At 50.7% G+C, this 27,993-nt stretch overlaps 3 protein-coding genes across 10 annotated transcripts; all 3 read left to right on the top strand.

Moving 5' to 3' along the window:
• The first annotated feature begins 289 nt into the window (after positions 1-289).
• On the top strand, positions 290-5,263 carry LOC120673798. Of its 7 annotated transcripts, none has more exons than XM_039954805.1 (6): positions 290-318; positions 427-569; positions 662-755; positions 1,281-2,169; positions 2,417-2,506; positions 3,496-5,263. In XM_039954805.1, the coding sequence occupies exon 6, from the start codon at positions 4,221-4,223 to the stop codon at positions 5,157-5,159; it is 939 nt and encodes a 312-aa protein (XP_039810739.1). In that variant the 5' UTR covers positions 290-318; positions 427-569; positions 662-755; positions 1,281-2,169; positions 2,417-2,506; positions 3,496-4,220; the 3' UTR covers positions 5,160-5,263. The 7 variants fall into 7 exon arrangements, with proteins under 7 accessions (XP_039810739.1, XP_039810737.1, XP_039810742.1 ...); XM_039954803.1 differs by having other exon boundaries at positions 1,154-2,169; XM_039954808.1 differs by having other exon boundaries at positions 662-1,419; positions 2,031-2,169.
• Positions 5,264-7,788: 2,525 nt separating this feature from the next.
• Positions 7,789-8,148, top strand: LOC120672963 (secreted RxLR effector protein 161-like). The gene has a single exon (XM_039953607.1). It carries the CDS (start codon positions 7,789-7,791, stop codon positions 8,146-8,148), a length of 360 nt encoding a protein of 119 aa, XP_039809541.1.
• A 10,427-nt stretch (positions 8,149-18,575) lies between these two features.
• Positions 18,576-25,912, top strand: LOC120673797 (cytochrome P450 90D2-like). Of its 2 annotated transcripts, none has more exons than XM_039954800.1 (8): positions 18,576-18,976; positions 19,093-19,429; positions 20,587-20,736; positions 20,842-21,114; positions 21,930-22,019; positions 22,144-22,329; positions 22,839-22,960; positions 25,333-25,912. In XM_039954800.1, the coding sequence occupies exons 1-8, from the start codon at positions 18,696-18,698 to the stop codon at positions 25,418-25,420; spliced, it is 1,527 nt and encodes a 508-aa protein (XP_039810734.1). In that variant the 5' UTR covers positions 18,576-18,695; the 3' UTR covers positions 25,421-25,912. The 2 variants fall into 2 exon arrangements, with proteins under 2 accessions (XP_039810734.1, XP_039810733.1); XM_039954799.1 differs by having other exon boundaries at positions 20,584-20,736.
• The last annotated feature ends 2,081 nt before the right edge of the window (positions 25,913-27,993 follow it).

Genomic DNA, 27,993 nt, shown 5'->3' with positions numbered 1-27,993 from the left:
GCGCGCCGCTCACCGCAGAGCCGCCGCGCCGTTCGCCGGCCCCTCATGGCCGGCGCAGGCGCCCACCCCTCTCCGTGCGCGCATGCGCCGCTCGCCGGCCCCTCTCTCCTCTCGCCTCGCGTGCCGGCCCCCCTCCGCGCGCGAATGCGCCGCTCGCCGGCGCAGGCACCGCCGCCGCTGACCACGCGGCGCGCAGCGCCACCCACCGCGAGCGCCGGCCCCAATCCTCTCGCCTCGCACGCCGATCCCCCACGCTGCCCCCACCGCGCTGCTGCTCCACCGCCGGCGGTCACCATCGAGGAAGATCCCTCCGTCAAGGTACCGTAGCATGCTTGCTTCACCTGGTTCCACTTCCTGCGAGGGTAATTTGGGATCTCGGGAGGGTCACGAGCCTTGTTCTTGATGTGTAGGAATTTGTGCACGCAGGTGGTGGTGAGGGTGCGGCCAACGGTGAGCCGGACGGTGGACGACAGGGATCTTGGTTTGTCCGCAACACTGCTTCGGACGCCGTTGCTGTCGGCGACCGGTCCTTCGCGGTTGATGGCATCCTCGACGATAGGGCCTGCCAGGTATATGAGCAACCTGACCCCATTACACTGCGGAGCTTGGCCCAATTGTGCACGATCCTGAACGAACTTTGTGAATTGGTGGTTGTTTGCAGGCCTATTTATCATGCAGTGTGGGAGATGTATTTTGCAAAAATTATTTTATGAACTCTAGCATGGCCGTGAGAGCAGGAGATTGACATGGAAAAGGTAAGATCTCAATCTAATTAATGTGCATTTGTTATTTATCTATACCATCATTCTTTCATCAATTTTAGTAGTAGGAATGATAAATAGTTGGAGAAGAGGTAAGTTTTGTGAGGGTGTGAATTTTTTGGTGGTCAAATAAGCTGCAGCAAGCAGTATATTTTTTTCTAAATTGAGAGGCACCGAACAAAGTTACCCATAGATGGGGCACAACTAGAGTTGCTTGCTTCAGTGGACTTCAGATCATATGAGAGCACATGATCTAGAAATGATACTCTTGCGCAAAAAAAAAAAGATCCAGAAGTGATAGTATTGTCTAAAAGTTATTAGCTCTTTGATAAGCTGTTTGTGTCTTGAGTTGTTGCTGCCTAGCTTACTGGTTCTCTCGATCGATTCTACAGGTCAAAGTATCCATCTCTTGCAGCTGTAACAATAGGAGCTCTCCGAGCTCACTTCTGTCTGCCCTAGCAGCAGCTCTGCTGGATCGATTTTTCTTGAGTGCTCGGCTTGATTCAGTTCTCTTTGCAGGTCAGCGTTCGCATATTTGGCTATGCAATTCTTCCTTGCAGGTCAGCTCGACAGGTCCGGCAGCAGCTTCGCCATGTTCTTTCTCTGATGATAGCTTCTGAATGTGGCAGTTTGTCAGATTTCTTAAAATACTAGACAGGTTAAAATAGTCCAGTGTACGAGCAGATTGTTTGTTCTTTTGCTGCAGTGATCTGTTACTCGAGTAACCTTGCATAGTGTCTATTTGATTTGTTTAACGCCAAGTGTGGCCTGTAGCCTGTTCCTTGCATTATTATTTCAATCACCAGGGCATCATGTCTACTGCTCGTGCACAAAGTGGACATACCCTGTTTACTCTTACTAGAAATATATGAAAAGATCAGTGACTCAAAGGGTCTTCAATTAACTGTAGTTTAGAACAATTGAATTAAAGTATTTATTAGTGCACTCTTGTTCAGGTTGAGACACTGATCAGTTTGTTTGAATTCAGGCTACAAATTGTCCTGTAGTTTTCAGGAGTGAGCTAATTCGTATCGATTAACAAGGATGTAGGATCTCTTTGCAAATATAATGTCAGGTATTTCTTTAATGAAATAAGTAAACATATGCAGAAAACAACATTACTATTGCAAATCAGATATGTACTTCTGTATTCTCCTCAGCCGCCTATTTTATTGTATCTGGTATGAAAAAACAGTAGTTACAGTTTGATACAGATGTAATTGCCATTTAAGCATGTCAGCTCAAAAATGTTGGACATGTTAAATGCAGATCATAAGGTATACTCCTCATTCATCGTCTAAGCAAGGTGATGCCATCGACTGGTAGCATCATAAAGTTGCAACACATGAGGACACGTAGGTGGCTGGATAGTCACTTGCACGCATCACCGCTGTCCGGTAACCTTGAGGTTAGTTTATATCAATCTCTCATGTTGCACTATTAATTAACGATTCAACTTATGAGTCTCCTGTGTGGTTGTGAATTCTGATGAAGTATGGAAGGCAAATATTTTTTTTTACTCAATGCAAATATAGCTATCTTTTGTTTGCACTTTTGATTGATATTTCTATTCTGTCTACTCTCCGATTAAGACTGCTTTTGTTAAAAATCTGCCAGCAAATGTTAATGAGTACTTGATAAAGCCTTTTGTACAGTTTGCGGAGGTTGATGCAACAAGATGGCTGTCACATTTTTCCACTTTCTGAAGGGAGGGGTGTGGGAGGCGCGTAGCTATATGAAGCCTGGTAATTTAGGAGATCCTAATAATGTTGAGATGTACATTTCTGAAAATTGCTTGGATAAGTACATGTATTTTTATCTGAAGGAAGTTAAAAGTCTTTATGGTGCATACATCTTTATCATAAATACAAAAATTATTATTTATTAAATTTTCCATGAACATGCTAAGTTTTTTTTTTGAAAACACATATGCGCGCCGCATTGTTTTCACCTTGAGTCACGCATAAGAGGGTGCAGCCTCCTTGAATCGTGCGAGACGGTAGACGACATGTTCATCATCGTCTAAATAGGGTGTTTGAACCTCTAAGATAGTTAGCATTATATCATGTTGTCTAAATAGGGTGTTTTGGGGTGTTGTTGTGTGTTTGTCATTTCTGTAAAATTTGCTGGAAACCATGGAAATAGGAAGCCATTGATCCATTGATAATTCCTATGCTATTGCAGTACCATGTCTATAAACAAACTGAACTTTTGATTTATGCAGCCAATCTAGATATGAGGGACAGTACCATAGAGGGATACCTGAACCAGAGTACACTGCAGCCGGACAGTTTCTAACTGATCACAAAACAAATCCTGACAAAACTTGATGGTTTCTAACTAAAAACTGAAAATGTGCATGGAGTTACAGTACTTATGTGTGGGGTTCAGGTTGTTGTTTCTTTGAGTCATGATTGCTTCACTTTCAGTACCCATGGCCCCATGCAATAGTTAGTGCCTCCTTTGTGCTAGAACTTGTGTTCCTCTTTGATAAATCAGGCACTGGCAGGGATCCTGCCTAGGCTTTGAATGAGCCACTAGCTGTAATGGGATCATTTGTGACCAAGGAAAAACAGAGTTTCTTGCGCATTATTGTTAATTTTTGCATAAAACTAACATGGTCATGAGTACAAGGAAGTTGCATAATTAGGTAGATTTTCATGGAAGTCCAGCAACTAGGATTGCAAATAAAATATGATTGAAGGCTAATCCCATCTTTGTTACTTCATTTCAGATTTCAAAGGATTGGTAAGGCAGTGTAGGGAACACATGGCCCAGGGTGATCTAAAGGTGGTGGTGCTTTGGATCTAACAATGGTGGTCGCAGATGGGGATGGACAATTGACGCCACACAGGCGCAAGCAGTGGGGTGAATAGCGTAAGAGTAAGCCCTAGTAGTGTAAACGAGGTTTGAGATTCTTGAATGAAGAATTGAAATAATTTCTCTATCTATAGCTGGTATATATAGAAGTGGGTCCTAATTGGCGGTCACTACAAACATATGTGAGGCGAAGGGTGGTTTCTGTGTTAGATAATTACCCATGCTCTAGCTTGTCTTTGTTCTATGCTGGTAGGAGCTCTAGCTCCTCCTTAGTAAAGGCTGCCACTTGAATTCTGGGCGGCAAAAGACTATTGTGTATAGTAGCAGCTGCTAGTTGCAGCATGGTAGCAGTAGATGGTAGTAGCATGTAATGGTAGAGGCTGCATTGTACTATAGAGCCATGCCTTGTAAATTCTCACCTTTGACCATGTGTCTATAAAGAGGAGAGCAGCTGCAGCTCACGAGATTAAGCAGCAACACTTGCCGTGTTTCCTCTCTGCTTCTCTTCATCTCACTTCTTCCACCTCCTGAGAGCTTGTGTGTAAGTGTGTGTGAGCAGAGGGTCCTGCACAAGAGGTGCAGCAGATCAGGGAGAGCTAACAAGTGGTATTCGGAGCTTGAGTTGAGAGCCTGGTGGCCATGGCTTCCCTGGATCGAGGGCGCGGGCGTGGGCGTTCCCTGGAGCGACGTGGACGTGGTCGTGGCGAGACGACGTACGTCGTGAAGAAGACGTTGCGGGATGTCGGCGGCGCACAGTACCCCATGCTCACTCGCACAAACTATGCCGAGTGGGTGGTGCTGATGAAGGTGATGCTCAAGGCGAGGCGCCTGTGGGCGGCGGTGACCGTGGGCGCCGCTAATGAAGAAGACGACCAGTCCGCCATGGAGGTCATCCTCAAGTCGGTGCCGACCGAGTACGTCGTCACGCTCGGCGCCAAGAACTCCGCCAAGGAGGCGTGGGAGAGCTTGGAGACGATGAGGCTGGGCGGCGACCGCGTGTGCAAGGCGAAGGCGCAGCAGCTTCGGCGGGAGTACGAGGCCATCGCGTTCCGCGATGGCGAGGCCATCGAGGACTTCGCGCTGCGGCTCTCCACGCTAGTGAGCCAGCTCACGCAGGTCGGCATCGTCATCGACGAGGAGGCGATGGCGAAGTACTTGCGCGTCGTGCCGCCTCGGTTTGCGCAGATTGCGCTCTCGATCGAGACGCTGCTCGACATAAGCACGCTCTCGATCGAGGATGTCACCGGGCGGCTCAAGGCGGTCGAGGACCGCGCGGAGGCACCTGCCCGCACGACCGCCGGCGGCCAGCTGCTGCTCACGGAGGAGCAGTGGGCGGCGCGCGTGCGCGAGAGGAAGCAGGGGAAGGGCTCCTCTGCTCCGCGCGGCGGCGGCGGAGGCGGCGCGGGAAACCACGGCGGAAGGCCGAGGGCGCCGGCAAGGATGGCGGCGACCGCGTCACCGACAAGGACCGGTGCCGGAACTGCGGCAAGGTTGGGCATTGGGCCCACGACTGCAAGGAGCCACGGCGCCAGGAGCGTGTGCATCTGGCGCACGACGACGAGGAGCCGGCGCTGCTGATGGCCCAGGTGTGCACCATCAACACCGGAGCAGAGGACCAGAGCGCGCGTGTGGTGCTTGACGAGCCGCGCGAGCAGGTCAACCTCGGGCGAGAAGGGGAAGAAACAGAGGAGCTGTGGTACCTCGACACCGGTGCGAGCAATCACATGACCGGGAACCGCGAGGCCTTCTCCGAGCTCGACACTGGCGTCATCGGCACGGTGAAGTTCAGCGACAACTCCGGCGTCGACATCCGGGGGCGCGACACGGTCGTGTTCCAGTGCAAGGCCGGTGAGCACAAGGCGCTAATGGATGTGTACTACATCCCCAAGCTCCGGAGCAACATCCTCAACATTGGCCAGCTGGACGAGCGTGGCTGCCAAGTGCTGATCGACGGCGGCGTGCTCCGGATCAGGGACCGCGAGTGGAAGCTGCTCGCCAAGGTGGAGCGCAGTAGGAATCGCCTCTACACCTTGGCGCTGCGAATTGCGCGCCCGGTGTGCTTGGCGGCGAGGTGCGACGACGCGGCATGGCGCTGGCATGCGCGCTTCGGCCATTTGAGCTTTGATGCTCTGGCCAGGATGGCGCGGCAAGGGATGGTGCGCGGGCTGCCTCTGATCGAGCACGCCGGCGAGCTCTGCGACAGTTGCCTTGCTGGCAAGCAGAGGCGACTGCCGTTCCCCAAGAAGGCGAGCTTCCGCGCCGGGGACGTCCTCGAACTTGTCCACGGCGACCTCTGCGGGCCAATCACGCCGGCAACGCATGGCGGGCGGCGCTACTTCCTACTCTTGGTGGACGACTGCAGCTGGAACATGTGGCTGCACCTGCTGTCGAGCAAGGACGAGGCGCCGGCGGCGATCAAGGAGTTCCAGGCGCAGGTGGAGATGGAGACGGGGAAGAAGCTGTGCGTGCTGCGGACGGATCGCGGCGGCGAGTTCACCTCGGTCGAATTCGGCCTCTACTGCGCGGGACAAGGTGTGGAACGCCACCTCACGGCGCCGTACTCGCCGCAGCAAAATGGTGTCGTCGAGAGGAGGAACCAGACGGTGGTCGGCATGGCTAGGAGCATGCTGAAGGCCAAGGTGCCGGCGGCGTTCTGGGGCGAGGCGGTGAGCACGGCGGTGTTCACCCTGAACCGCGCGCCCACCAAGAGCCTAAAGGGCACGACGCCATTCGAGGCATGGCACGGGAGGAAGCCGGACGTGTCCTTCCTTAGGACATTCGGCTGCGTCGGGCACGTGAAGTAGACGAAGCCCAACCTCACCAAGCTGGAAGACAGGAGCACTCCCATGGTGTTCATAGGGTACGAGCGCGGGAGCAAGGCTTACCGGCTCTACGATCCGCAAGCACGACGCGTGATGGTGTCCCGCGGCGTCGTCTTCGACGAGGCGGCGAGCTGGGACTGGGAGTCCGGCGACGGGGAAGCGACACCAGGCGGCCTGAGCAGCTCCTTCACCGTCGAGTACACAGTGTACTCCGGTGCGGGGGAACTAGCTCACGAAGAAGGGGAAGCGCAGAGCTCAGGGGGGCGCCTCCCCTGCTTTGGAAGCAGGGAAATCGAGCGCGGCAGCGAGTCCAGGCAGAGGATCCCCTGTTTTGGGCTCCCCTGTTTCAGAAACAGGGGAAGTCGCACCGGGATCGCCCGCGGGGCAATGGACTCCGATCTCCGCCGCAACGAGTACCACTTCGTCGATTCGCTTCGTCACGCCTCCACCGAGCGCCTCCTCGAACATCGACGCCGATTACTCCGGCGAGCCCCTTCGATTTCGCGCGGTGGACGATCTCGTCGGCGACACAAGCCCGCCCGGGAGCTGGACGACCTCGAGCTGCATCTTGGCAGCGCAGAGGAGCCACCAAGCTTCGCCGCAGCATAGCAGGAGGCGTGCTGGCGGGCGGCGATGTTGGAGGAGATGGCGGCGGTGGAGGAGAACCGCACGTGGGAGCTGGTGGATCCGCCGATTGGCTGCCGGCTGATTGGGCTGAAGTGGGTGTACAAGGTGAAGAGGAATGAGCATGGCGAGGTAGTGCGGCACAAGGCTCGGCTTGTCGCAAAGGGATTCGTGCAGCGCGAGGGTATCGACTTCGAGGAGGTCTTTGCTCCGGTGGCGCGCATGGAGTCCGTGCGCCTGCTGCTGGCTCTAGCGGCGACGAGGAACTGGCGCGTCCATCATCTTGATGTGAAGTCTGCCTTCCTCAACGGCGAGCTGGAGGAGCTGTACGTGCAGCAGCCGCCGGGGTTCGCCGTCGCTGGCGACGAACACAAGGTGCTCCGCCTGCGCAAGGCCTTGTACGGGCTGCGGCAGGCCCCGAGGGCTTGGAACGCCAAGCTGGATGCGACATTGGCGTCCCTCGGCTTCACCAAGTGCGTCACCGAGCATGCGCTCTACGGCAAGTCCACGGAGCACGGGCGACTGATCGTCGGTGTGTACGTCGACGACCTGATCATCACCGGGTCGGAGCAGCGCGACATCGACGACTTCAAGCACGAGATGAAGGTGCGCTTCCGCATGAGTGACCTCGGCCTGCTCACCTACTACCTCGGCATTGAGGTGGACAGGGGAGGGACACCATCACACTCCGCCAGAGCTCGTACGCCCGGAAGCTGGTGGAGCGGGGTGGTCTGAGCGGCTGCAAGCCGTGTCAGACACCTATGGAAGAAAAGATCAAGCTCTCAAAGGAGAGCACGGCGGAGAAGGTGGACGCGATGCAGTACCGGAGCATCGTCGGCGGGCTGCGCTACCTCACGCACACTCGGCCGGACATCATGTTCGCCGTCGGCTACCTTGGCCGATTCATGGAGGATCCGTGTGAGGACCACTCTGCCGCCGTCAAGAAGCTCCTTCGCTATGTGGCAGGGACCATTGGGTATGGCATTGTGTACCCAAGGCGAAGTGGAGCAAGGCTGGAGCTGACTGGGTTCAGCGACAGCGACATGGCCGGCGACGTCGATGGGCGGAAGAGCACGACTGGAGCTCTGTTCTTCCTCGACGGCTGCCCCATCTCCTGGTAGTCACAGAAGCAAAGGGTGGTCGCGCTGAGCACATGTGAAGCTGAGTACATCGCGGCTGCGACGGCGTGCTGCCAAGGAGTGTGGCTGAGAAGGCTGCTGCAAGAGGTGATCAAGGAGAAGCCCTACACGCCTATGTTGATGGTGGACAACAAGTCCGCCATTGCTTTGGCAAAGAACCCGGTCCTCCATGACAGAAGCAAGCACATTGACACCAAGTTTCACTACATTCGTGACTGCGTCATTGGAGGATAGATCAAGCTCGAGTATGTCGAGACAGCTCGACAGCTTGGGGACATCCTCACCAAGCCACTTGGGCGCATTCGACTCACAGAGTTGAGGACCAAGATTGGAGTTGAGGAGATCAAGCAAGAGCAGTGCAATTAGGGGAAAATTTGTTAGATAATTACCCATGCTCTAGCTTGTCTTTGTTCTATGCTGGTAGGAGCTCTAGCTCCTCCTTAGTCAAGGCTGCCACTTGAATTCTGGGCGGCAAAAGACTATTGTGTATAGTAGCAGCTGCTAGTTGCAGCATGGTAGCAGTAGATGGTAGTAGCATGTAATGGTAGAGGCTACATTGTACTATAGAGTCATGCCTTGTAAATTCTCACCTTTGACCATGTGTCTATAAAGAGGAGAGCAGCTGCAGCTCACGAGATTAAGCAGCAACACTTGCCGTGTTTCCTCTCTGCTTCTCTTCATCTCACTTCTTCTTCCACCTCCTGAGAGCTTGTGTGTGAGTGTGTGTGAGCTGAGGGTCCTGCACAAGAGGTGCAGCAGATCAGGGAGAGCTAACATTCTGCTCACGTGTACACACGGCATAACAAAGTAGAAATTGTCGCTAGCAAAACGTTCATGGGTAAATATTGATTTGATGTCACTAGCGAAACATTTTGGGCAAGGCATCCAATACTCGCTGTATGAATTCGGTTTAAGGACGTGGAATGCACAAGGGTTCAGTTAAGCTAATGGCGAGCAATTGCTACTAAACTTTCTATGATAGGACCACACATTTTCAGCAGAAGCGCACGAAGCTGGACTCTTTCTTCAGTAAATATTCATTCGTTTCTTTTTAAAAATATATTATTGCCACATGTAAACGTTAACTATAATATAAAATTCTTATTTTCTGGATTTTTTAAAACATGTGCTTGCTGCACATGGGCATCTGCTAGTCAATCATAATAATATCATAGTTCAGCTAGGCGGCGCCTAGGCGGCGATTAGGTGCGATTAGGCGCTAATTGGAGGGGCACCGCATCGATTTGGGGCTAGGCGGGCTCCTAGGCGGCGGCGTCTTGTCGGCAGCGCCGGTGGGAGAGGTGGAGGGGTTCCGCGGCGCCTGGCGGAGGTTGCTGGTGGGGGAGGAACTTCAGACGGGCTTGACATCGGGCGGCGGCGGCGGAGGAGGACGAGGTGGAGGTGGCAGGCGCGGCGGCGGAGGAGAAGGCGGCGGCGGTTGCATCTGCGGGAGCGCAGACGGGCGGCGTCGAAGAACCAGGGGAGAGGGAGAAGTCATCGTGTGGTGAGGATGGCCGGATGGATAAGGTGGGATGGGTGGATAAGTGGGCTGCTGGACTTTCCTGATGGGCCTTTCTTTAACTTTGGGTCCACAATTCTCTTTTTTTTATTAAGGTAATACATATATAGGTGTATAAAAATTAAAACGCCTAGAAAAACGCCTAGCGCCGCCTAGGCGCTAGGCAGTGGGTCGGCGCCTAGAATCCGCCTAGCGCCTAGCTGAACTATGAATAATATAGTAGTAATTCTGTAAACTTCGTAATCTGCTTGGTTTCGTTATCTAAGTGACTATTGGCCACATGTAAGGTATTGTCATGAGACAATTTGTGTTTTCATTGTCATGGGTTAATGACAACAGTAGATGCTGCAGAAGCAGGTGCAGTGGGAGGTAAGCAGCAGCATGTTCTAAGTATGGTTTGAAGTACCCTACCAGTTAGCAAAACTGAGTCACAGCAACTAGGAAAAACATCTTCATATTTGGTAGCTGTCATCTAAGTTCACATTGTTGTATTTATACTGCAGTTATTTCCTTGAAATAGTAATTGATGTTGTTATCTATAAAATATAAATCCTTCAAGTTAAAAGGCATGGTTGATTCAGAAATTGGACATGTTATATGAGAATTGTTGCTGGCAATCACTGTGCTGAAGTTCAATTCATGTTCCTCTGACTATTTTCATTTGTTCATAACATGTGTGAGGGTCCAGGAAAACAATGGCAACGATGAATTCCTGTAACTTCAACATCATTGGGTCCAGAGTAATGTCGATGAGATAATTTGGATCCTATCCTCCAATATTGTGCAGGGCTCGAGCACACAAAGATCGTTAATATTTTGAAATGGTAACATTGGTACTTGCACTATCTGTCCTTTAGTTACATTACACCTTTACCTTTACCTCATTTCACTGTTTCAGTTCATATGTTGTCAACTAATTGCTGTGATGCTTTCTGCATAAAAAACAGTGTACTTTTAGAAACAGCTGGGACCAATGCTCGATAGCAGACCAGCTTGTCTAGCTCTTAGCTTAATCTAATTTTAGTACGTAGATTTCAGAAAGCTACACTTTTAATAACTGGTTTTAGCACAACTATACTTGTATGGACGTTCCATGTCAGAAAACTACACTTTAAGAGTCTGTGCTGAAAATCGCAACTTCTTTACACTTCCTATTGCTTGAATCTCCTGCACCTTTAACTTGAGGTGGCATGTGATCTAGTGATAAATGCAACACAGCAGGAGGCGAGGAGTGTAATGGTCATGTGTTCCACTGCTGTTTCAATATAATTGGGCAGCGTACCGCAGGCAAAGAGGTGCCAGCCGTAAGCTGGTCTCCCAGACAATGCCATGGACATATGGAGACTGATGAGGTAGTGAACACTAGCAAACGTGGCCTTGTTCCAATCTTGCAGGGACCGGTAACACGGTAATAGTGAAACAGTGTGTGCTATAAATACCGAGGGTCCAAATGCCACCCAATTTATTATTTTTAATAGGTTCTTTTATTGATTTTGTTATGCAGACAATGTGCACATTTGGTGTCTGGTAGTTTGCTATCTTAATTGCCACGGTCCATATTCACCGTGTTCGGCAGGCTGGAGCTGGAGTGATGTGAGAGAAAAATATTGTTACCTGGCTGGTGGCTGGAGGCTGGAGCTGGAATGATGTGAGAGAGAAATACTGTAGCGGCTGGAGGCTGGAGACCAGCCGAACGCAGTGATTAGGTCTTAATGTGATTCTGCTTTAGTTGGTACTAAAAATACTTCACTGTATGAACTGGATCTGCCAAGTGGGAGTGTTGGTCCATACATCTATATTAAACAGTCCTTTTCTTTTGAAGACTATATTAAGTACTGTTCTCCCTTGCCATAAAAATTTGTAATATTTGTATGGAAGACTAAATGCTCAGTGTAGTCATATCCTTGTTATGCACCAGGTTCTTAGATCTGCTAAACTGCTGAGTAAATTCTGCCTCGTATTTTATCAATGTCATTCCTCTCGCAGGGCTCCTTGCATGATTTGCATGACCGTACTCCTGAAATGGTGGTAATATGCGCTGGTCTGCCAGGAGAAACAGGTGTACTGGCATCAGCTGCAGGTTAATTTACACTAAATAATTCTCAAGACAAACAAAGGAAGCCTGCCTATGCCAGCAATACTGTTGCTCTATAGATCTCATGGTCAGTATTTGCTGTACTGAGTAAAATTTACCTCGCCTATCATTCCTTTCTTTTACCGTTGTAATTCTGCAATACTTTCATACCCAGCATTCTCATTTCACATCATTGCACAAAGCACTGTCCGGCATCTTGGCCTTTACCGTTTAGGAGTACTATCATGGTAAGGCGGCGTTTAGTTGGTGGAAAAGTTAGGGGTTGGCTACTGTAGCACATTTCGTTGTTATTTGGTAATTAATGTCAAATCATAGATTAATTGGGCTTAAAAGATTTGTCTCGTTCTAATTAGTTAAACTGTGTAATTAGTTATTTTTTTCAACTACATTTAATGCTCCATGCATATGTTCAAAAATTCGATGTGACTTTAATGCTTCATGTATGTGTCCAAAAATTTAATGTGATAGGTACTGTAGTCACTTTTCAGGGAACTAAACGTGGCCTAACTGGAAAACTACACCGTACCCATCAAGTCCATGATGTTGCGAGACTGCAGATAATCTGTGGGCACTACTCCCTCCTTCCCCGTTTATAAGGCATGGTGGAACATGACACGGTCTTCTAAACAACACTTTGACCATTTATTTATCATATATTATATCACTTTTGATTATAAACTTATAATCATTGTAAAATATATTTGATTATGAATCCAATCATATGAAATTTGCATTATAAAAATAAAAATTTAATAGTCAAATTATTGGTCAAAGATGACAAGGTTTGAATCTTGATATACGTGTATGCCTTATAAACAGGGAAGGAGGGAGTAATTTCAAGGACCGAAAGTGGGACTGTACTTGCTTCTGTTGCCCCATACGCAGATCCTTTGCTCCTGGTCTTGATCAATCAACCTCCCAGCCCATCTTGCCACTGTACATGTCTCTTGTACCCGCGCTCGTAAAACCTGAACTGCAACTCACCAGTGTCCTCGTCAGCTGCAGGCAATAGGAGCAAGCAGCTGTGCATGGTCACTATTGAGATCCCCCTTTGCCTTTGGCCACTGCTCTGCTGCCCAGAAATACTTTTTTTTGCAGCCTCTGTCCTTGTTGCACTCGCCCATCATTGATTCCTTTTGCTCCTTCCTTTGCGATCCCAATGTGATGCCCCTCTGCGCACGCACGACGGGCTGTTTTGTTTTTTTTGCATGTGACTTTCCTGTTTTCTTCCACTAACCTTGCCAAGGATTGGGTAGCCCGTCGTCGTCAAATCGGTATCTGAAGCTTCAAGCTATCTTGATGCCCGTACAGTATCTAGTTAGCCCGTTCTGTTTGTTAGGGTTAGGGTTAGAAGAATGTTTCAGTGACTGTCGGGGCATTATCAAGCTGGCATTTCACATCACCTTGACCGAGATATTCTGGCAAGTCCCAATGATTGGCGCCAATCTAAATCCAAAACTGGGCCGCCTCCACTGCATATTAGATTTTACTCTGTGTGCATCATGAACAAAATTTACAAGAAAGTTTAACAGCATTTTATATTGGATTGTCGTGTAAAAACTTGTGTATCAGCAATTTTGGAGCTTCTTAAGATAACTCTTCGTTTGTAATGCAGTGGGATGGAAACTCCATATCTGCACCTCCTAATCGCGTCGGCTTCAAATTCAGGTAAGGTGTCGCTGATTATTTCCTCAGGTTTTTACTTCTTTAGCACGAAGATTGTGGCTTCCTACTTTCCAATGTCAAATCCATCTGAACAAATCTAATTTAGGGGAATGGATTATTTGGAAAATAGGCCCCTGACCTGTTAAAGCACAATTCCAAGTACGGCACCTAGCAGCTTCTCTGCATACCATTCGTTTCACTACTGGATTTGACCAGAACCCAGGAAAATCTTGCTAGAAACACAACAAGGTTTTGCTTTTGCTGTTACTTTGTTATTGCGCTGTGCTTTCTAAGTGCAAGATTTTCCTAATACCCTAGATCAACTAGTAGCTTATCAGGCCTTTGTTTAAGCTAAGTAGAATGGTGATCCTTGGTTTCCCACTGAGGTAACTAGGTGAAGCGCCGACTGGGTGAGCTGCCTTAAAACAGAATCAAAATCTCTGGCCCATCCATGGTTGTGTGGCCGTGTTAATCAAATCACTGGGGTGGAGCTAAAAGACTAGAACAACGCTAGTGATTTATTTAGGTGTGGGGGCAGATAGAAGAAAAGCTCCATTTAACAAGTAACCGGAGTGTGATCTGCATCATTTCGGTACGGTGGGCGTATGGGCCTGGTCACGATCATTGCTTGATGCCACACTGCCCGAGAATTCGTGCTCCTTTTCTTTACACGTCCATTTTTTTTTCTGGCCGCATGGAGTGGCATCCTGTGGGCTAGCCGGCTAGGGTTCTAGACCCGGCGGCAATCAGGAAATTCCAGTGGGTATTGAAGGATTGCTTTGCTTGTGAGAGTATGTCATTCTGCTGTGGTTTTGCACTCAGTTGCTAATAGAACACGCCGCTAGAAGCTGAGAACTGTTAGAATCCTGAAAAGAATGATAAAAACAGCTGGATTCCTGGGATAGGATTTGGGATCTGAGTTGTTTCCTGGGATAGAACTGTCATTCACGGCTCGGTCAGGTTTTCTGGAGCACGGGGAGCAATCATCCTTTGGGATCTGAGTTGTTTCCTGTTGAGGGATGCGCAGAAATTTCTGTCCATCGATATCGCAGTGAGTGACACGATGTTCCTGAGAGAGAGGGTTCCTGAGAGAGAGGAGTCAATTCCCTCCGTGCCACTGAGAAATATAGTTCATCCCTTATGTGCCATTGAAAATTAGCACATTCCCTCTATGCCATCCTTTATAATTTCTCATCCCCTATGTGCCATTACCGTCAAAATCTGATGTTAACGGTGTTAAACTATTTGTGTTGAGACATTTTTACCCCTGCATCCATCGCATGGGCGCCAGATCGATAAAAAAATCCCACCCGGCCACCCCATGCCTCCCGCGATGCCCCATCCCCTAATCCTAGATCGGGCTGTGCCCCTGCTGCGCCCCCACCCCCCGCCTCCTCCCGCCGGCCTGCTGCTGCGGACCCCACGCCCCGCGTCCCGCCGGCCTGCTGCGACGGCGCCGGCTCACGCCGTTGCGGCCCAGCGCAGCGCGCGCCCCGTTGCGGCTCCGCGCGGCGAGCGCGTGGCCCTACTTCGCCGCTGAGGGCCCTAGCATGAGCAACTCCCGGGAGCAGAGCCCGGTTCGGGGCGGCGGCGGGCTCGCCATGCTCTTCTCCAAGCCCGCAGCGGCGGCGGCATCAAAACTGGCCTGCCAGCTGCCGCTGGACTCCTGTCCATCGCGCATCTACCCATGTTCGCCGTGAGGACCGACGCCTGAACATCCTCAACAGCACATCCATGGCGGCCTGGGAGGAGCGAGGGCCGCGACAGCCGACGAGGACCGAGGGCGCCGAGGTCCGCGGCAACCGGCGGGGAGCGAGGGCCGCAGCGGCACGCGCTCGCCATGCGGAGCTGGAGCGCGGGGCGACTGGGCCCTCAGCGCCCGAGCTCGATGCGCGGCGGCGCTGCTGCACACGACCGCTGCTAGGCTCGGGCATGCGACGCCCATGGCGAAGACCGCGCCGATCACACCGCCACCCCGTCCCCGTCGTGCTTCCACGTGCTCACGAGCCCCAGCCCCGCGTCGCGTCGCGGAGCAACCCAGCTGATTCGTCTTCACCAGTTGCCGACGCAGCTCATCATGACATCGTCCCGCGGCGTGACGACACCAGCCAGCCATCATCGGCCCAGCCTCTTCACGCGCGTGTCAATCGTGCGGTGTGATCGTGCGCTTGGTCTTTGGATTGCAGGTACACGAGCGTCGAGTGTCGACGGGGAGATGCCGTGGAGGTGCTGTAGCCGATGGACCGTGCGGTGGACGGCGGTGAAGGGCAGCCGGGACCGGAGCTCGGACCGGGCGGCAGCTGTGGCGTCCACTCCTGGATAGAGGGCGCAAGCAGCGACGGAAGGCGGGTTTCTTGGTTTGCGCCACAAAACCAAGGAGGCGGACGGCGGTTGAAGACGCCAAGTCGTGGAGGCACGGGCGTCGGTCTCGGGACTGACGGAGGCGACGGGCGTCGACGGCGTTTAGGGCCTCGCTGCGGGCGAGGAGGTGACGGGCGTCGGGCGGCGTCTAGGGCCGTCAGAAGGCTGAGGCGGGAACGGCGTCTAGGGCCACGGCATGGAGGCGGGAATCTTCCCGCGCGTGAGGTTTTGGCGGTTTTCTCAAAACCGGCCACCTACCCGGGTTTCGCGGACCCTCCAAAACCGCGGACCAGTACTTCGTCGACGTGGCGGCATCGCAGCAAATACTTCGAGTCGAAGAAAGAAGCTCCGCTGTCGATCGAGGGTGTACAGCAGGCTGCTGCAGACCCGACCGGTCTGACCGGTCCCCTTGACCGATCTGACCGGTCTGGCCGCAGCAGCTGGGTATAAAAACCCCCACCAGTCCATGGCTGGTTGAGTCTCTTGAGTCTTTTGTTTTCTCTGGGTTTTTCCTTCTCCCTACCCCTGTTCTAGGTTAGGGCCAAGGACTCCAACGCAAAGAGAGTTTAGATTATAGCTATTCTCTTCAATCTAGTGGGTGGATGATGGGCGGAAGGCTCTAGCTGTTGTATAGGTGAATTCCTCTGAGATTTAATGGATAAAATTTGTTTGTGATTCACTTGTGTGTGCTGAGCATCTCGTCCTCCCCTTCTCTCTTGCGTTTTGGGTTCAATTCTCCTCTTTTGGTGTGTTTCTTGTTTGGAGGAGACCAACCCTTTAATTCGTGGTTTGAAGGACTCTTTGTGACGATTCTAATTCTTCTAGCCAAGTGCTAAACCTACTGGAATCGAGAGTTCTCACGAATTGGCAATTTTGTGTTCTTGAGAAAACCCCAATCCTCTTTGATCTTTCCTCGATTTCTCTCGATCCGTGAATCTTTTGGGAAAGATCTTTTGGGAATATGTTCATGGGGTAGATGCGAAGCTTTCCTCCAAGTTTCGTTGAATTTGGACTTCGTTTGCTCGAGATTTGACATTTGGAGCTTTGTTGGCGGGCTGTCTGTGAGCGATCGGTCTGACCGGTCTGCAGTTTGAATTCCCAGCCCGACCGGTCTGACCGGCCTGTGCAACCGGTCTGACCGGTCTCTGCAGTCCAGCTCGGCATTTCGACTCGCTTTGCTTCCGCGCTGCGACCTGGGTCTTCTGCTTCGAGATAGCTTGTCCATAGCTATTCTCACTGACCTAGGTTGGAGGGCTTGCGGTGATTTTGGGATATAGGCCGACGTTTCAGATTTCGGAAGAAATTTTGATCGGCTCCCATTCACCCCCCTCTGGTCGCCAGTTTCGGTCCCACACGGAAGCAAAAGGCGGCTTTGCCGTCAAAAGGACCCGGTACACTAAGTAACTAGAAGCTGACCGACTCTGGAGTAAGTTGGTATGTCATAGGGGTAGATCCTCAACTCAGTGGGTATTAGGGCCACCTCAATTTCCAACAATAGAAAACCATGGGGGCAGTCTTTCCCTATCGGCCGATTTTTTTCATGGGACCAAATCACCAAAGACACGAATGGTATACAAATCATATGATGGCAAAAGGGTTCAATTCGGAACTAAAAATGTTACTACTGCTAAGCAGGAGCCGTGAGGTGGTACGGTGGCTTGGCTGTGCCTTATCCCTCGTGACGAGTCGGCAGCCTACGGCCAAGAAAGGGACATGATAAATTGGAGAGATGGGCACCACGTGAGTCCCCATTAGCTTAGCTATAAACCCTAACAAATGCTAGATTACAAGCCGATCGCGAGACCAACACATGCCCGGCCGGCAGTAGTGTGTGGATCACCTTTTGAATCCCCTGCACTGGTCTCTTCATTCACTCCCCATTTTAAGTTTATCTCTTCAAAATCAAATAGAGAAAAGAGAGAGATTTCATCTTTGGCCAAGGCCCAGCGGCAGATGCAAGATAGGGATAGGCACTGATTGCACTCGCATGTCTTTTCAAACCGAACGTGTGCACAGATTTGTCGTGGGACGCACTGCAACTGGCGCTAGTGGTACTGTGGGTATGCCTAGCTCGCCTAGGAGCGCCACCACACTAGGAATCTTTTTTGGTAGCTGCAGGCTAGTAGAGCTTTAGCTCAGGCTCACTCTATTCAATGAGCCTCCTGGTCTCATGTCCAGGCACCAAAAATCTCTCTCTTCAGTGCACCCCGTATCAGTGGCAGCTACGGATATGCATCAATTTTATTTTTCTGTTTCTTTTCTAGTACGTAAATGAAGTTTAGGATTCAGTAGAGGATTTTGTGGTAATGTCTCCATGGATTTTCTGCTACTGGTCAAAATAATAAAAAAGAAAGAGGACGGGTCCTCCCTTTTTATCGGTGTGGGCCCGCCCGGGCGTGTGCACGAGGGGGTGAGCTGAGCATTGGGCATCACTCATGACTCATGGGCAGCAGCTGAGGCTGAGCCCTGTCGCCTCGCCTCACCTCTGCTCGGGACTCTCACTTCGCAACCCTCAAGGAGCAAAAACAACGAGAAAGAAAGAAGAGAGCAACAGTAGGACACTGCCCCTGCCACGACACACAATCATAGACGTGGGGACTATACACGAAAAAACATTTTTTAAATCATCCATCGAGAAAACCCAGTGCTTTGAAAGCTATATTTTCAAAATAGATAATGAAATTTTAAAAATTGCCTTCTCTTCTTCTTCGTCTCCCCCCCCCCCCCCCCCCCCCCCTCTCTCGTGTCCTTAAGTACTTTGCACTTCACACTTGGTTCACTACATATAAGCAAGTGCCGTGCCTCTGCTCCCTCGTCCTCTCGTAGCTAGCTTAGCTTCGTTCACTCACAGCTCGAGTGCTCGGTGGGTGCAGAAATACACACCTTGCCATGCCGGCCACCGCCGCTCTCTGGCCGGCGGCCGTCGCGCTGTGGACGCTGCTTGCCGCCGCCGCGGTCGGCCTGTGGACGCTGCTGTCCCGTAGCATGCTCCTGCTCCTGCCGGGGGTGTCCTGGCCCGGACGGTGGCGGGGCGCGAGCGATAGAAACGAAGAGGCGGCCCGGCTCCCGCCCGGCAGCTTCGGGTGGCCGCTCGTCGGCGAGACGCTGGACTTCGTGTCCTGCGCCTACTCGTCCCGCCCGGAGGCCTTCGTCGACAAGCGCCGCCGCCTGTAAGCGCCGCCTAGCTCTCTTTCCATCCTCTCGGTGCGGTGGCCTCCTCTCCGGCCGGCGTGGTGCGCGAGCGTACGTGGCATGGTGACGTGTCGGCGCTAGCTGTGCTGTGCAGGCACGGGAGCGCGGTGTTCCGGTCGCACCTGTTCGGGTCGGCGACGGTGGTGACGTCGGACGCGGAGGTGAGCCGGTTCGTGCTGCAGAGCGACGCGCGCGCCTTCGTGCCGTGGTACCCGCGCTCGCTGACGGAGCTCATGGGCAAGTCCTCCATCCTGCTCATCAACGGCAGCCTGCAGCGCCGCGTCCACGGCCTCGTCGGCGCCTTCTTCAAGTCGCCGCAGCTCAAGGCGCAGGTCACCGCCGGCATGCAGCGCCGCCTCGCGCCCGCGCTCGCCGCCTGGCGCGCCCAGGGCCCCGGCGCGCGCATCCGCATCCAGGACCACGCCAAGGCGGTACGTGCCCCGGCCCTCTCTGCTCTGCCTCTGCTAGTACCATCTGCAGCACGCCATGGTGATTGGCGATGACTGCTCTGCGCCTGCGCGCTCCTCCATTGCCGCCCGCCTGCTAGCTCCTTGCCTTCTTGATCGAACACCAGAGAGAAAGAGAGAGAGAGGAATCAAGGAATGGCATGGTGGCGCGCAGACCAATGGCGCTGCCGGCGTGCACACGTGCGCGGCCGTGTCACCACATGGAAGCAGCTATCGGAGGCCGCGAAAGGAGTGGCCCCGTCTCTCTCTCTCGGTCACCATGCCGTGCCATACCATACCACTCGGCCGCGTACTCGTATCACTGTACGAGTGGGCGTGGTGGTATGGTATCTTTCAATGGCATTGGGGGGAGTTGGGGCACTGCTGGTGCCTACCTGCTGTTCTCCCCCCATTCAATTCCGCACGCGCGCGCCTTAAATACATGCCCCGGTGGGGCCCCTCCGAATTACCGGCAACTAAAAAATACACCTTAGATTCTTCAGACCGTACTGTACCAGTACCACAGTACTTCATGTGTTCTGTCTAGACACCACTCGCTCCTTGCACTCACAGGAAATTCTAAGAGTCTAGCATGCTAGGAGCTGGAGGTCCTGTATGCAGGCAGGCTGCTCTTGATGGCTCACAGGAAATTCAGATCAGCTGAATCAGTAGCAGGGCTCCAGCATCCTGTTGAATCCTGGCATCCCCAGTGATCTTTTAGGGGGTGTTTAGTTCCCAAACGTGAAAATTTTTAGGTGTCACGTCAATGTTTGACCAGATGTCGGAAGGGTTTTCGAGCATTAATTAAAAAACTAATTTCAGAACTCACTTGGAAACCGCGAGACGAATCTTTTGAGGCCTTTGACGCATCATTAGCACATGTGGGTTACTGTAGTACTTATGGCTAATCATGCACTAATTAGACTCAAAAGATTCGTCTCGTCGTGTACATCCAAACTGTGTAATTAGTTTTGTTATTTAATTACATTTAGTGCTTCATACATGTGTTCAAAGGGGAGATGAAAATTTTTGGGTGAAAATTTTTGGTAAATAAACGGGCTTAGCAAAAAAGAAGAAAGGAATGGCGTTTATGTGTATCGCAGAGCAGTGAGTAGTGAATAATGCATGTGTTGTGGCAGCAGATAGTGTTCGAGATCCTGGTGAAGGGTCTGATCGGGCTGGAGGCAGGCCCGGAGACGCGGCAGCTCAAGCAGCAGTTCCAGGAATTCATTGTCGGCCTCATGTCCCTTCCGATAAAGCTGCCGGGGACGAGGCTCTACAGATCCCTCCAGGTACGCGCACACACATTACGATCCTGCTAGCACTCTACACTAACCTCTGAACCTCTGTCCGGGTCTCTATCTGTCACACTGAAGCTGCATCTGTTGCCTGGCCAGGCCAAGAAGAGGATGGCGAGGCTGATACAGAGGATCATACAGGAGAAGAGGAGGAGGAGGCTGGAAGTCCTCGACGGCGGCGAGGGGCCGCGGGCGCCGCCGCGCGACGCCATCGACGTGCTCATAAGCGGCGGCAGCGACGAGCTCACCGACGAGCTGATATCCGACAACATGATCGACCTGATGATCCCGGCGGAGGACTCGGTGCCGGTGCTCATCACGCTCGCCGTCAAGTACCTCAGCGAGTGCCCTCTTGCTCTGCAACAACTGGAGGTGAGTGGAGCCTGTGCGTGCGCAGCTAATTTTGGTGCTGACCGGTGTTCTACATTTCCTTTTCGGGTGGCTTTCATGCATAATTTTCAATGGATAACAACCTCGCACTAGCATTTGTCAAACGTTGCCTCCTTTGCATGTCGAGAAAACGGCATTGTTGGGGTCAGGACTCATGGCGGAGCATACGTATACCATGAGCGAATACGTACGCCAGTGGTAGTCATTCTTCTCCACAAGAGGCTCTGTACCATGATGTGCCATCTACTTGGTCGAGCGATAGTCATGTTATTGTGCATCTAGTCACTTCAACTGGACGTTGTCATGCCACCAAACTCTTGTTACCTTGCTTTTGGCACTTGGTTGGCATGATGACAAACCTAATTTGTTCAGTTAGTGCATTCGATGGCGACGTGCGCCTAAACATGTACAAATTCACGCACCATCAATTGGGCGAAATAAGTCTTCTTTCTTTCCTAACATGAGCATTTTCCTTGGGAAATTATAGGACAAAGATTCCACTAGCTAGGAAGCATGGCCTCTTGCAGTAACTGAAGCAGCATCATGTGATTTACTAGTTCCCATTCACAGCGCTGCAGTGCTGAGAAAAGTACTATTCTGTCCACCTTGTTCAGTTTTGATGCCACGTGAAACAATGAAGCAAGCCATTGAAACCTCTGCTTGCCTTTTACTGTTAGAGAACGTGCCTATCTATTTTGATTTCTATTTTTCGTCCAGCAACAATAAATAAAACCCATAAATAAAAGTGTGGTGGTCATTTTCTGCAATAATGAAACTAACCAAACTGCAATGGCCAGGAGGAGAACATGCAGCTCAAGAGGCGAAAAACCGACATGGGTGAGACCTTGCAGTGGACGGACTACATGTCACTGTCATTCACACAACATGTAAGTATACCCAATCATCCTCATCACCTCTAAATTCCTATGTCATCAATGATGATGGATTTTTAGGATCTGTATATTTTCTTTTACCGTCAAAACCTACATGGATAAAATATTTGGATTATAGGTGATAACGGAGACACTGCGGATGGGCAACATCATCAACGGGATCATGCGCAAGGCGGTACGGGACGTCGAGGTGAAGGGGCACCTCATCCCCAAAGGTTGGTGCGTGTTCGTGTACTTCCGATCGGTCCACCTCGACGACAAGCACTACGATGAGCCCTACAGGTTCAATCCATGGAGGTGGAAGGTAAGATTGAGCCCCACATTTGGTAGAGATGTTCATCCAATTGCTACTCCTTTAGGCAACACCAGCATAATTGGAATTTGATGAGTTGGGCTTGTGGGACTCCTAACTTGTGGGTTTTACTCCTATAGCTCATCATGCATGGAATTGCCTTGTACTAACACCTAGTATGGCATGAAAATTACAGAGGCCATTTATTGTCAGATTTTTGCATTGTTGTTCTTAGCATGCTCAAGTCTGTTCGGTTTTCGACTGCGCTACGTATCTAATATTGGAAATAACTAGCAACTTAAGTATGCATTGGTCGAGAAAACAGCCGCATAATCCTTTGCACTGACGATTGGTTAAAGGTCTCAAATGTTACTATGCTAGTATAGATTATTCTAAGCAGATGATTGCTGACAATGAATGATCATTGTGGGGCTACTCTATTTGTGAGGCTTACAATGATCGAGATTTGATTTGGAAACCTAATAATGCGTTAATTTGGTCAACAACTTGATCATGAACAGGAGAAGGACACGAGCACCAGCAGCTTCACTCCTTTTGGTGGTGGGCAGAGGCTGTGCCCAGGCCTGGATCTGGCCAGGCTGGAAGCTTCCATCTTTCTGCATCACTTGGTCACCAGCTTCAGGTATGGATCAATCTCGTCCGTCCATACAACCCATACAGTCCCCTAACAAGATCCCACCCATTTGGAATTCATTCTCTTTTTTAATGAATTCCATGGAAATTGAAATTACCCTAGCTGTTTTATGCATGCATGATTGATTGATCTTCCCTCTTATTATGTTCCACCGAGCGAGGTTGACTGTTCACCCACTCCTTTCACCCCCACACCGTCGTCCGTCCTTGCTCTCTAGTAGCTTGCACCGCCGGACTTGCCCTAGCTTAGCATGATGAATCTTTGCTTGCCTCGCTACCTCCGCCAATTCCGGTGGTGCCACCGGCGTCTCGCCACACCGCCACCCGCTTCCCTAAGCTCCCTTCAAGACTGCGTGCCAGGTCCGAGCCCAAAAACCCCCATTGCCCCCCTAAGTCCGGATGACTGAAGCATTAAGGTGAGAAGCAACTGCGGGCCCCATGCTTCAGGGAGAGCAGATAGGATGGCCATCCTCCACTCAACCTAGGTGGAAAGGATCGGAAGATTTCCCGTTGATGACGCCCATTAACTGAATTCATGTCATCAGAAGTTCACAACCATGGTCGGGGGAATGGCACCATGGTCGGGGGAATGGCGACCTTATCATCACTTAGACCGTCACTTAGGCCAGTCTCAATGGAAAGTATTATTACATAGTTACCAAGACTGTGAACTAGATAACTCATCCTATGAAAATTTTCCTTCTCTTAGTTTATAATGACTCACATATCAGCAAATTTAATGCTCACGATACTTATATCACACTTTTGATTGAGATGGGCAAATTCAGAAATGGAAAAAGTAAAGCTACGATGGAGATGGCCCAATAATTAGCGAATCGATGTTTGGATCTTTGATCCTTGGTGGTACAGTGAGATGAGAGACCTAGGGGAGTAAGGAGGTCCAGTCCAAGCCCAGGACGAAGGGGACCGACACCTACGCCATAGAGGCGGGGTTCATCTCGGGCCCTGTTTGGTTTGCCTTAGCACAAATAGCACAAAAACTTTGACCAATAATTAGGGGTGCTAAATAAAGTTAATTTACAAAACTAACTCCACAGCGTTGTACTACTTCGCGAGACGAACCTAATGAGGTCTTTGACCGCACGATTAGAGGATAGTTACTGTAGCATCACTGTAGCCAATCATCGATTAATTACTATCATTAGATTCGTCGTGAAAAGTTATACCCATCCGTGAAAAGGTTTTGCAAATAAATTTCGTTTAGTACTCCATGCATCGAAGATTCTTTTCTCGAGAAATGTGTGCTAGTAGTACTACAGGGCCTCGATCGATTCGGCCGGCGTGGGGCCACACGTGCGCCATGGCCGCACAAGTACTACCGAGTCATAACTCATACGTGCCCACAGAACACCAAACCTAGGGCGCGCCTACCTACATCTACACTGCTGCATGTGCCTGCGAACGCTGCTGGCCAGCGCACGCGCGTGCGCCGAGCCGCCGAGGGCCGCGGCCGCACGTGTGGGCGAAGCTAGGCAGGCAGGCAGCGGCAGCGGCGCAGCGCTAAAGCCTGGAGAGCGTGGCCATGGACGGGGACGTGTGCATCGGATTGGGCAGGGTAGCTGCGGCCCGCGGCGAAGACATGCGCGCCCCCAGCACAGCAGGCACCAGCACGTGTGGGGGCACAGCCACACCCGTGCGCGCGCTGCTACAGCGCCAGCAGCCGCACGTGTCGGCCCTGCACGCCTCAGTCTCTGCCTGTTGTAGGCTCGCCTGGTCTTGGTATCAATGGTATGGCATAGCAAAGCACAGTTGAGTTGAGCCATGTCTCAAGTCTCAAGTGTGCGCCTGGTTGGGTACACCTGGTCTATGTCTATCTGCTCCCTCAGACAAAGTGAAGGGGGGAGTGGAGACATGTATGAGTGAACGTTAGGTTCTCGACCCAACCAATCCACCGTCGTCCATCCGGATGGATATGATCAGATCGATGACTTGTGCCTGGCCCAGAATAATAAAAAAAATCTCCAACGCTTTGACCAATCAGTCAGCCAGACACTCAGTGCCTCGACGTGCCAGGGTATGGGTATGGCCGCTGTCGAAAAGCACGAATTTAAAATGGTTCTCGGCATATGGTTTTGTCCCCTTCTTTGCGATGTGTTGACTGGCCAGTGGATAAAGAGGGCTTTGGATGGTCATCAAGAACCCATCGAACGAAAAACTCGAGGGCTGGATGCTCTCCCTCCTCATGCTTCTTGTGGGTACACTATTAAGCAGCTAGCACAGGTCGTTTTCATGGCGATCAAACCATTCATCACGCATGACATCGTGTTGTTGCTTGGCGAAATCGATGGCATTGAATTGACGATGCTCTCCTGCTGGCTGCTGCTCTGCTGCTCTTTGTAGGTGGGTGGCGGAGGAGGACCACATCGTCAACTTCCCAACCGTGCGGCTGAAGCGAGGCATGCCCATCAAGGTCACCAGCAAGGACTGACTGGCCAGCCGCCGCTTGCATTGTGGATGACTTGAGTTGATGCAGATTTCAGATCGGATTCGCAGCAACGACCTCTACTACACACTATCATCTTCATCTATAGGCTCGAATAGCATCCATGAAGCTAAGCAAGGACCCTCTTCATTTCGAGATGGCAAGAACATGTACACATTGTTGATCTATGGGTCCCGGCAAAATGCGTTGCTGCTATGCATTTGGATGTGGAGGTGTACAGAAGAGACAGAGGAAGAGGAAGGTTAGGAAGATTGATCGGCCAGGAAGCATGTTTACTAGCTAATACTATATGATTAGTGCTAAGCTTAGTATTAGTATAGGGTTATACTAGCCATGACGTCCCATCATGTATGCATGGCGTCTAGTATAGAGTACTATATATGTCTCAAGGGATTGGGATTTGGGATGGTCCATGACATGATGCCCGGCTAAAATGAAATGAAATTAAAGATTCAGTGGTGCTGGATTGTGATCAAAGGAATGGGTCCTAGCGTTACATGCTGATAGGACTTTGACCATTGGAAAGCTTTGTCTCCGGGAACTGGGACTGTGGACTCTGGTGGCCTGGTGGCCACTGCATCTGCACGACTGCACCTGCATGCTTTCTGCGTTGCTTTGGGCAGGGGGGAGACAAGTACCATACTATATAGGGCCTAGAGAGAGATAGATGAAAAGAAATGGATTGGATTGATGGATGGAATGGACCGGAAAATAAAAGCTCCTTAAGGAACTCCATCCATCCCAGCTTTGCCTTTGTGTGATCTTGATGATTCCTGCTACCTCCATGCTGCATCTGCAAACAAAATGCCCTGTCCCTCCATTGGAGGAAAGGGTAAACGCACCGGATCCTTTTTGGGACGCTTTCTCAAGAGGGGTGTATTGTAACAGATGAGCAGGCGGGCAGGCCAGTGACCCAACTCAAGTTGCCAACCATCCAAAATCACCTCTTCTCATGAGGCAATGCCAGCCATGTACGTCTTGTAGCAGTTCGATGCGGCCCAAGTATGTGTTGCATATGCGTGTTCTCATGGTATCTGAAGTTCTGTTCAGAACCTTCTTGTTCTCCTCTCAAGCCTCTCATCCTCACCACGATGAGTTGGCACGCATGCCCTTCTTCAGGTAAAATTGTCAACAGTGCCTGCAGCTACAATCTTAACACAAAGTCTGGCTGGCCTGGGCCTCTGCTGTTCTTCCTCCATCCTCTCAGTGCGAGGCACAGCTTATGCGAACACCAGAGAGGCAGGCAGGCAGGCAGGGCATTGATGCCCGCACGCTTGGGTGGCCTCATGGTCCAGCCACATGTGGGCGTGTTTGCCCTTTGCGCCGCACTAAAGCTGCACACAATGGCTCTGTTCGCTGTGCTGGTGTTGGAGGCTGCTGCTAGAGTGGTGTGAGAGAAAAACACTGTTGGCTGGCTGGTGCTGGAGGCTGCTGTTGGAGTGGCGTGAGAGTAAAACACTGCTGGCTGGCTGGAGGCTGCTAGAGCAGAATAGGGTCAATGAAAGAAAGGGCCTGGATCTCCCCCTTTCTTGGAAAATCGCTAGGTTTTCATTCCAGGGAGCAATCTAAAGACGGCTCCAGAAAGATGAAGATGATCTGTGCATACTGGCAAGGCCAAAACTTAGGCCCCGTTTAGTTCTCAAAAAGATTGCTACAGTAACCATCACATCGATTCGGTCATATGCATGAAGTATTAAATGTACATAAAAAAATAACTAATTACACAGTCTAACTGATTAGCACGAGATGAATCTTTTAAGCCTAATTAGTTCATGATTGGACATTATTTGTCAAGTAACAACGAAATGTGCTACAGTAACTTTTCACCCCAAAATCGCAAACTGAACGGGGCCTTACTGGTTTAACCCCAGCTTTTGGGAGCTTTTGCAAAACTACGGCAGCAGCCGTGTTTGTTCTACCTTTTCACCGCTACGAGTGATGCAGCCAGTACATATATATAGGGGATGAACAGATTCATTGCTGGCGTTTTCTTTCTTCTTTGGAACTAGATCATTTCGCCCCCTCAACTCTTCGCTTTGTTTCATTTTGACAATAACTGTAATACGGTTCAGTTTGTGTCCCTCGATTTTCAATTATGTTTAGTTATGCCCTGAGCAGAAAAAAAAGGGAAAATAAGAAAACAAATCAAACACTTCAAAAGAAATTAGAAAGTTATTGAGATATTTTAGGACAGAAGGAAGCGCATAAAAATAACTACAGCTTGTGAAAAGAGTTTAACAAGTTTTTGAATAAAAGATTTAAAAATATCTAGAAAATGAAAAAATATTTATACTGCAGGCACACTTCAACAAAAAACACAAAATAATGGAAGGCCAGTCATCGCAGATGATGAAGAGATATTATCATAGATGACATGAGCCAACTTTATAAAGACTTCTATTTGAAGCCTGTAGACCTTTCACAACTTCTATTACTTTTTATAGGATTCCTTATATCCCAAAGAATCCCCAGGATTTTTTTCTTAAATTTTGATGTGTTTTGTGTCTAAATAATTTCTCTTATTTAAATTAAAAAGCCGTTGCAATTTGTCCGTAAAC

Source organism: Panicum virgatum, chromosome 5N, assembly GCF_016808335.1.
Source record: "Panicum virgatum strain AP13 chromosome 5N, P.virgatum_v5, whole genome shotgun sequence".
Taxonomy (NCBI): Eukaryota; Viridiplantae; Streptophyta; class Magnoliopsida; order Poales; family Poaceae; genus Panicum; species Panicum virgatum.
The sequence above is the reverse complement of the archived record's forward strand: the minus strand, read 5'-3'. Positions and strand labels throughout refer to the sequence as shown.

Coding starts and splice junctions, on each gene's coding strand:
- LOC120673798 (XM_039954805.1), top strand. CDS start 4,221: ATGGCTTCCCTGGATCGAGGGCGCGGGCGTGGGCGTTCCCTGGAGCGA.
- LOC120672963 (XM_039953607.1), top strand. CDS start 7,789: ATGGAAGAAAAGATCAAGCTCTCAAAGGAGAGCACGGCGGAGAAGGTG.
- LOC120673797 (XM_039954799.1), top strand. CDS start 18,696: ATGCCGGCCACCGCCGCTCTCTGGCCGGCGGCCGTCGCGCTGTGGACG. Junction 20,737..20,841: donor GGCTCTACAGATCCCTCCAG/GTACGCGCACAC, acceptor TTGCCTGGCCAG/GCCAAGAAGAGGATGGCGAG. Junction 22,330..22,838: donor TCAATCCATGGAGGTGGAAG/GTAAGATTGAGC, acceptor GATCATGAACAG/GAGAAGGACACGAGCACCAG.